General features: G+C 34.2%; 1 protein-coding gene across 1 annotated transcript; it reads left to right on the top strand.

Moving 5' to 3' along the window:
- Nucleotides 1–6,224: 6,224 nt before the first annotated feature.
- On the top strand, nt 6,225–10,116 carry HELRODRAFT_188354 (hypothetical protein; the record flags this gene model as incomplete). Its single annotated transcript, XM_009017534.1, has 3 exons — nt 6,225–6,773; nt 7,112–9,721; nt 9,946–10,116. The coding sequence occupies 3 exons, from the start codon at nt 6,225–6,227 to the stop codon at nt 10,114–10,116; spliced, it is 3,330 nt and encodes a 1,109-aa protein (XP_009015782.1).
- Between the last annotated feature and the right edge of the window lie 222 nt (nt 10,117–10,338).

Raw genomic sequence — 10,338 nt, 5'->3', positions numbered from 1 at the left:
GTATGCACTAAGGTATGTGGATTGTGAATTGGTGATGTTGAATTGTGAATTATTGTTAATGATGAATTATAAATAAAATTGATAATTAGGAATTGTAATTTTTTCAAGCTTTTTTTTAAATTTTTTAAAATTTAATTTAAAACGTTACTTACATTTTTTTTTTCAAAGTAGTTTATGTCTTGTCTATGGTCATTATGAATGGCATCATTTTGAAACTTTACGTTGTACACACGTGTACATTGTAAAAAGACACATACAATACACAAACACAAAATACGCACATATCACACATACGTGATGTACACTGAAATAAAATAGCTAGGTTACATCGTATGATACGTATAATCATTTCTTACCTTATATATTATAAAAGCAATTGTTTGAAACGTACGGTGATCTGCGATTTATTTTATCGTCCAAGTTGATTCACTCATACATGTATAAAAATAAACAATCACAAAATATAAAAATAGCAACAAACAAGCAAATGGGATAGATGAATAGAATATCCATTCTGCTCATCCCGTTCATAAGGGATTCTATTCAGATCAGCGTCGTCATCGTCATCACTATGGTTATCACATTACCACCACGCTATCATTTCGATCGTCATCATCAGCGTCATAATCATCATCCTCTAACATAAACACAAACACAACCTGGTAATGACGAACTCCTACACACTGATTCATCATTCGTTCGTGTTGTTCGTCCATTGTTCACGTGATGATTCCACTTTTAATGGATGGACGGCATTTTTTCGAAACTACAAACGGACAGAAGTTGCTCCTACGTTACTTTTGTTTATAAATCGTACCACCACATTTCTCTGCACGTGTATGTCTGTGCATTACAACGTGTGTGTTTGCGTGTGTGTGTGTTTTGGTTAGATTCAGTCTTTTTGTTTGAGTCTAGCTTTGTTTGTCATAATTACATTCAACTTTTTTGTTTGTTGTGCATGATAGAAAGAGGAACTTTTTAAAATGTTATTATTGAGTTTAATTCAAAATTTCATCAGCAAGTTCAACCTGATTGAGCCATTTTTGCTCTTTACACACAGAGATGCGTCTGTGTGTAATTAAATAATTTCTAAATTAAGAAAGATTGCGAGGTCTTTAAAAAAAACTTTAAAAATAGAATCTCGTAGATAAAAACGAGCACAATGATCGCTAAAAAGTTGTTGTAAATAAATGAAATGATGCTCATAAAAACACTTTGTTCGAACATTTACATTCAGATAAGTTTGTTTTGAAGGTAATGTTATTACAAACTAGAAAAACAACCTGTTTGTTTGTTTGCATCCATTGAAACCTACGTAACATTTGCTTATATTTTATTTTTAGGTTTTACATCATTCTTCCCATTAGTATTTATATAATTATTATATTATTACATTTATTATATTATTATAATTATTATTCTTATTATTGCAATGTCTCTGTGTTATTTTGTGTATGTGATGGAACGTACTGTTTGTTATCTAGACGAAAATTCCTCGGTGCACAAGGCAGCAATTAATTTGGGCGCATGCTGTTTTTGAAATGTCTGTTTAAGAAATTACGAAACATCAAACGTAGTCCTCTGGTATGTGACGAACTGGCGGGCAATCAGATGAGTTAGTTAGTTAGTTAGTTAGTTAGTTAGTTAGTTTGTAGGCAGTCTGCTTCAATAATTTAAATTTTTAATTTGCTTAATTAGCGGTATGTTGTTCGTTGGTGTTATGTGATGTTTTAATTAATAGTCTGTTCATATTTTTCACGTTCGTCATGTCATCCATCAACTTCCATCATCATTCATAAATTAAACGTTGGGTATTTGTGGTTGCTGTTTAAATGTATTATTGCGTGGTTGACTCAGAAACTTGAATAACTCAACAACAACATACTTTACACAAGTATGCAAGTTATTTGTTGTTGTGAATGCGTTTGTTTGCTTGTTTGTATGTGTGTGTGTGTGTATGTGAGTGTGTGTGTGTATGTATTCATATTGTTTGTGTGTGTATTTGAATTGTGACTGCCAACGAATACATGACATCATAACACACAACTCATAAATTATGTAGAAATGAATGCTAACTACATACATACATGCATTATTAACTTTACACACAATCACACAGACATACATACACACAAGCAAACAGACACGCACAAAAACAAACACATTCACAAAAGCACACAGAAGCGATTGTTGAATTAGCTTCGTGTCAGCGAGATAGCAACGCAGATTATCAAACATTGAAGACTCTTTTATTGAAATTTAAAGAGCTGTTGACTGGCTAATTATTTTGACTGACTATTTTATTTCTTATTAACATAATGAACTAATGCTACTAACCCGTTCGTACGTGCAAACGTTTATTTAATAACTGAAACGTTGAAAATTTAAAAATGTACGTTCCTATTACTGTGATACGATGAAAATTCTACATGGGAAGCTTGATTCGAAACAAAAAAAGATGGTTCTAAACAATCTCCTTACTTACTTTACAGTTACAACCTTTCATATTTACGTTAAACGATTACGTACCTGAAAACGTTGAACATAACTTAATATATAATCAGTTACAAATTAATGTGGAAAATATATCAAAATTTAAATTCATTTAATAATAATTTTGCAAAAAACATTGTTTGATAGTGATCAATTCAGTTCAATTAACCCACTGGCAACGTTGAATTATTCTTATTTAATGGTCTGTTAATTTGTATCTGTACATCATTTGTACTGCAAAACAGTAAAATAATGTGTGTGTGTATTTGCGCATGACTATGTGTTTTTATGTTTGTAACTGTTTGTGTGTGTCTGTCTGTCTGTCTGTTTTTGTGTGTTTGTGTGTGTGGATATATGCGTGTTGCATATGCAAATAAACGAAGCAAGTTGCATATTCCAAAGTGTGTTTGAGTTCCAGTGACACATACTTTGAAAAACTCTTCAGACGTTTGCCGAAATGTTTTAGAGTTCAATGTGGAAACATCTATTGGGTTGAAAAATTTCTGACTGAATTTTATAACCATTAAAACATCTCGAAGTGGCTTCTAAATTTAAACGTTCAAGCGCTAATTAAATATAGCCTAGTTGAAACGTTGATAATTGAAAAATGTACGTTCTCATTACTATGATACGGTGAAAATTCTACTTGGGAAGCTTGATTCGAAACAAAAAAAGATGGTTTTAAACAACCTCCTTACTTACTATAAAGTTACAACCTTTCATATTTACGTTCAACGTAATTTCACATCATTTTTAACAAATTGATAATCTCAATTTTCAACTTCAAAAATAGTTTGACATAAAATAAATGTCGCATATTATTTATACACATTTAATGTTTATGTGCTCATTTGATTGAAAACAGACAATCAAAAGAATTCAACGTCATCGTTAAAATGTTGTGTTGTTTTACGTTAAATTAGGCTGAATTGTCTCCCAATGTTAAGTTGTGTGTCCCCGTCAGCTTTTGTTAATCACTTGTGTAATTCATTAACATTGTACCGTTTTTGCATTATGTTGATGTTGTGTTTAAGTTAATGTTATGTTAATGCGATGTTAATGCTATGTTAATGTGATGCTAATGTTATATGCTAATTTGTTATAGTGAGTTGCTGTGATCTTATGTAAATTTTATGTTAAACGACGTGAAGTTTTAATGCTATTTAATGATGTGTGACATTGTGATAATGTTGCGATCATCAAACATAATAATTTTAAAATAATTTAATGCACGAACAAAAACCTCTTTCATTCCTTTTGATGATCTTCAACTTCCCTTGAAAAAAAATCGTTTACTGTTGTATGTGTACATGTTTGTGTGTGTGTGTGTATGTTTGTGTTTGTGTATGTGTATGTTTGTGTGCGTGTGTGTGTTGTGTGTGTGTGTTGTATGTGTGCGCTGTATTTTTTATTGCCTGATATAAACTAACACAAGTTTGTTTGTTTAATGTTTATGTTTACACGTTTAAACCCATTATTTGATTTTATTTGTTCATAAATTATTTAAAAATTGTTTTGAAGAATGCGCGTTCCATTTAAAATATTTAAAAACTTTTCCAAAATTTCCTAATATTTTAGAAATTCACTTAGGGAAAGTTTAGTGGTTTGAAGCATAATTAAATCATTTGATTATCGTACGCATGATAACTGCGTTTGTTTTCTATATTCATGGTCAAATAATTTGAGATAATTAATTTAAAATTAAGCTTCACAACTGGCAGTAAACAGTTTCCATATTAAATTTGGCTGGTGTAGCATAATTTTCAAATTAACTTCAACAGTCACCGATTGAAAGCTAGTTAATTAAAACGCTGCAACAAACGTCTAGACACGCTGAACGATACGATGTGTTTTTATAATATTAATAATAATAATAATAATAATTATTATTATTATTACTATTATTTTTATATTGAACTATAACTTTCGCCTATTGTGATCTAGCATTACTTTTAATAGCTGTCAAAACGTCAAACAAAATGATGAAAAAATATCGAGTATTCAACTAAACAATAAATACTGCACGTAATGAATATAAAATCAACTGGCTTGCGAACATTTCTTGGGATGAGGAGTATTTGTTTGATTTGATTAGGCACTAGCATTAGACTGCTGCTGCTACTGCTGCTGTGATCTGTCAGACGAGCGATGTAATGCACGAAGGAAGCCTGCTGGCAAATGGAGATGCCAGCCGGACGATCAAAAATCCAATCAGACCATACATACGTACGCACGTATGACCCATACATGTAAACGTATAGTACACATACACATATATACACACACGCGCACACACACACACATGTGGCTTGATTTGATTAGATACAAATGTATTTCTGTTTAAACTCACAAACAGCAGCAGCCAGTAGCAAATTAAACAGAGATTACAGTTTCACTTGATACCACCATGTTTATTTATTGCTTTTCGTTTGATTTACTATTATTTTTAAAAATTTGAAAGCTTGAAACATTTTTTATCGTAAGATTAAGTAAGATAGCATTTTTTTCAATGAAATTCTACTTTTATGGTTGTAAATCAATGCTAGAGCACTCCATGTTGGTTTTCGTGTATGTACGTAGGTACACGTGATTGTACATAGGTGTACCCTGGTTTTTGAGATTTCATTCAATTGATTATTGTTATTATTTATCTTGGTGGTAGTTTGATTCATTAAATTTATTTTATTTTGATTTCCAGAATTTTTATAATTTTCTAGTGAATGCTTTGAAATTCTTTAAATTTTTTCACAAAAAATTTTTAAAATGGCAAAGCATTCGGTAAGAAGTGGTAATTTATTGATATCAATCAGCATATGCCTATCAATAAACACCATATATTTTTATTAGCAATTTGTAGATTAGCATTTTTTTGCAATTCAGATTAGGATTTTTATTATCAGTGTTGTTAATTTAATACATCCGTGGCAATGTAAACATAAACTTTTTAACATTCTTCTCCGTTTTCCATCTCCGACTCTTTCGCGCTTACTTGGCTGGAATTTACTAACTCCCTATCTCTTACACAAATGATGATTTATTAAAAATTATTTTTTATTTTTCTCATTAACTTATTTGCCATATTTATAAATATTCTTCGGCTCATTCAATTGTTCTTATCGTAAGAGAACATGGAATAGTGAAGAGGATAGATAGCCTGCCGATGCCTAATAATAGGTACTGCAGATCAAATTTGCATAAAAACTTAATGAAATGTCGTAAAGTATTAGATAAACATCAAAAATATGTACTACATTGGTTGTTTTTTGAAATACAGAACAGTGTACGCATATGGTTGAATTTTTTGTTTAGATATTTTTTATTAGTTTGCGAAAATAATGAAAATATTTTTAACTGTAAAATATTTTTAAAAGCAAATATAACAGAATTTTGACATTTTTTTATGTTTGTCTTCAAGTGCTTCCTGTCTGTTTGCTTCAATTTAAACATTTCTTACAGCTGATTTAGTGCTCGCGAGAGACTATAACTCAACATTGCAATGCGTTTTTAAAAGTTTTCGAATGCTCTTTTTGAAGGCTGGTAATAATATTTGCTTTTGAACTCTCGATATAACACTTGATTTTGTAAACATGCGTTTGTATAATTTCACAATATAAATATGTATGTAAGATGAAATGTTATTTGTTTTATTATTTTTTGAAATAATAAATAAATCTCATTTTATCCATTAACAGATATTTAATAGTTATCAAACAAATAACGAAAAAAGAGCAATGTTCCAATTCCTGACTGGAAAATCGATCTTGAAATCCTCAAAGACCTCAAAGTCATCGGTGGTCAGCAGATCGCGCAGCACAGCTCGCCGTAAGCATTTGGCATCCGGCCTACTGAGATGTACAGGGGGGGAAAGGTCTCGATCGTGTACCCCTGAAAGGAATGCCAGAATAAGTTGTCGACTGCCAAGCGAGTACACCCAGTTGTCTCCAGAAGAGTTTCTGAAATCCTTCTCGACGAGTACCGAACGATTGTCAGCGAATGGAGTCAACGGGAAGGGAAAGAGTTCAACCGGAGGAAAATCGAGCAAAAAAAAGTTGTCCAAGTCAGAAAAACAAAAAATAGCAATGGAAAGAGAACAGCAAAAGAAAAAATTGATGCTGCTGCAACACCAAGAACAAATGCTATTACAACTGCAACAACAAAATAAACAAGATCATTCTTCCAGTTCTAACTGTTCCAGTTTGAAAGAAAATAATCGAAACAAAGACAACAAAGTATGGGAATCTCAACATATGAATAGTTACGATGTCTTACCCCAGAAAAACGTTTGCGACTCAGTCAAGAATGAAGAAGAAAACATCTCAACAAACATCCATCAACTTCTAAGTGAAGCTCCACGCAAAACATGCTATCATCATACGCCGCCCAACGACAACCATTTCATGAGCAACATTAACAGTTTCAACAACATTAACAGTTTCAACAACATTAACAGTTTCAACAACAATTATTGCATTCGCCACCTAAACCATGACCCGTCTAGCCACCATTAATGTTTATTTTACCATAATAATTATTCGAAACGCAGCATCAACAGCAGTTAGCCAGCAGAACGTCAGCCAATACAACCGCGACAACCACACGTACGAAAATTTAAAAGCAGCCCCTACAACAAACTCCAACCAATCAAGTCATCAACAGTGATAATTACATCATTCGCCTGAATCCAAGTAACCAGATAAGCAACAATAACACACCCATCAAATCAAACAACGATTTCAACACACCGACTAATTCTAATTTTAAAAGCGAGCACGGAAGCTTCATTTCGAGAAATAACACTTCCGACGTTTCAGAAACTATTCATCAAAATTGCTCCTCCCCATCTCAAGCATACCCAAACAAAAGTGTCACATTTCAAGAACCAGACGAATGTGGCAAACCTGCACTGCGACCGAAAACGTTATCAGCAACAAAGAGGACAACGTTCGGAGTCATACCTGAAAATGACGCGTACATCAAACATTGCACGAGCACACGTAGTTGCGAAAACAATCTCAATCTATTTGAAAACGTAAACTCAAGCGTTGCTCAATATAACAGCCCCTACTACATTCCACATTACGACATTGACAACAACATCATTAACAACAACAATTACAACAGCAATGGCAACTACAACAACGAGAATAACAGCGTAAATAACTTATATCTACCTCTCAATCACAAACAACGAGTTTTGCAGTTCAGATCACAACCAACCACCCCAGACGAACCAAGTTTAGATTATTTGAACAATCTGTTTGCATCATCTGCATGCAATCAGACAAATAATTTCAACGCAACTCCACAACGATTCATGTCCAACTATCCTCACGATTATATAATCGATCTTGCAAAACAGCTGTCCCTACAGGAGCCAGCGACGTCTCACAATCTTTCTAATAATTATAACCTTAATGTCGAGAATTGCAACAGCGTAGATAATTTTTACGGCTGTGCTGAAAACTATCATCCTAACAACCAAAATTATTTGATCAACGGTAATAGCTATTTAAATTACAACCCCACGAACAACACCGTGAATAATGTTCGAGCGGTTCGGACGCGGTTGTTCGGTCGATTCGACGATCATCACCATCGTCGTTCGCCAGGAATGGGATGCAGGTCTGCAATGATGAGGAAGTTAGCTCAGTGCCATTGTCAGCCTGTTCTTTACAATCCTTCATCTAGCTCTTATCAATTTGACAGTTCATCCCTTGGGCGCCAACAAAGCGATAAATGTGAAATGTTTGTGAACGGAAATAAACTCTCTCACGAAGTTATCAACCACTGTTCACCAATCTTGGCCTCCACAAGAACATCTTCAGTGGAAAGGAAGCTACACAATGATTCTGGTGTTTGTTCTGTTAGCGATGACGAAAGGTTTTCAACATTTCGAAATAATGTTCACCTCAGTGACTGCCACCATTCCAACAACAACTGCAACAACCACGTCAAAAATGTCAGTAGTGGCAAACAATACGGCAACATCTACAGTTTCACGCAGAACAACTACATACCACACCACACATCCAACCGACCAAACAGTCAATTATTTGATACGTCTTCAATTGAGACTGATAACTATCTTGTTGCTTGTTTTAAAAAAGAAAACATCGAAACACGCAATGGAAATGAATACGTCCAAAAACTAAGTTACAATAATTGTAATATCGACTATGCTCTGAATAAACAAAACAATTACACTTTGCAACAACAGTTTCAACAGCAACTGCAACAGCGCAAACAACGACAACACATCGAAACAGTTAAACGGTCTCGATCAACACCATGCGACACAATCACTTCATCGTCATCTTCATCATCGTCAAAACTACCATTAACAAAAACTCTTCAACTGTCACACGTCATTCAGTCGAGAATAACGGACATGGTGGTCACCTCACGAAACAGTTTCATAGTGGCCGTAGACATGCACAATGCATTTTTGTTTGACAGCGAAGGTGAGTTCCACGGGAAGCTGGGTGGCCGGCACCATCGCAAACACTCTCTCATTCAGCCCTTGAGTGTGGCCAACTGCGGCGACTCGTGTGTGGCGTTCAACGACCGCGGACAACAAAACATTAAAGTGTTTAGTTTGGACGATCAGCTAATGTTCATCGTCGACGATCAACTTTTCACAAACATCGCCGGCCTATCGTGCAACGTCGATGGGGACATATTCATTGCCGCCACCGACACCAAATGCGTGTTTGTATTTCAGCTGCAGTCGCCTGACCACTTAAGACGATTACCTCCAATAACAACTTCTGATGTTAACGAATTAGCCTCGCCAAAAGTACCTCAAAGATCAAATAAGAATTTTGACAACCAAGCTTGTAATGGCGATCAATGTTTAGTTGAAACAAGCAATGAAAAGATTGGTCAGGATGATGATATCAGTCTCAAGATAACAAACGAAAAATTTTTTAATCACGAGTTTTCAAACGTAAATCCAAAAGTTCTATATAATAATAAAAGTATGATCAACAAAAGTAAAAATGCCAAGCCACTGTTCGACCATCCTTACTGCATAGCTGTCAATCCAACAAACCAAGAAGTGATCGTTGGCGACGACGAACGCCACCTCGTTGTTGCCATGGACGCTCAGACAGGTCGCCTCATTTGGAGGTTCCTTCCGCACGAGGCCAGGGATGGAAACTTCCTGCCTGCGTGCATCTGCTGCGACTGGAGAGGAAACGTGTTCGTGGCTGATTCCTGCAATAACAAGGTTTGTCGCTCTCAATCTGCTGCTGTCTAATGTTTCAATGATAGATGAGTTTTTTGAGTTACGTATTCAACTGGTTGGATTGATTTGATTTCATTGTGCAACTAAAATGTTCCATTTAACGTGCAGAAACTTTGAAACGTTTTCAACATTATTTAAAGTCTTGAAATCTCATTTTAAATTGTAATTTTCGTTATCTGCTCATTGTTATACAATTATATTTCCAGATTTACATGTTGAACTCGAGCGGAAAATTTCTGAAAACTTTACTGTCCATGAACAACGGACTCCGAGGTTCCCCTTCGGCAATTTGTACAGACTCCACCGGTAGACTCTATGTAACTGATGAACAGTCTTTTGTCAGAGTATTTAAATATCTTGATGACGGCTCACTGTAGCTAGTTCAGGATTTGCTCTTTATTTAACTAAACATTTGTTGTACATATCTTTTGTTGTCTCATTTCTAGTTACTAATTTTATTTTTTAACTTTTAAATAAATTCCTTTTAATCAATTTTAACGATTCGTGTATTAAATATAGGCTTTGTTAACATGATTGCAGAGCATTTATAAGCATTATTCAGTGTACTTGTAAATATTAAATGATGTCTTTTCATGTTA

This window comes from Helobdella robusta, assembly GCF_000326865.2.
Source record: "Helobdella robusta unplaced genomic scaffold HELROscaffold_2, whole genome shotgun sequence".
NCBI lineage: Eukaryota > Metazoa > Annelida > Clitellata > Rhynchobdellida > Glossiphoniidae > Helobdella > Helobdella robusta.
The sequence above is the reverse complement of the archived record's forward strand: the minus strand, read 5'-3'. Positions and strand labels throughout refer to the sequence as shown.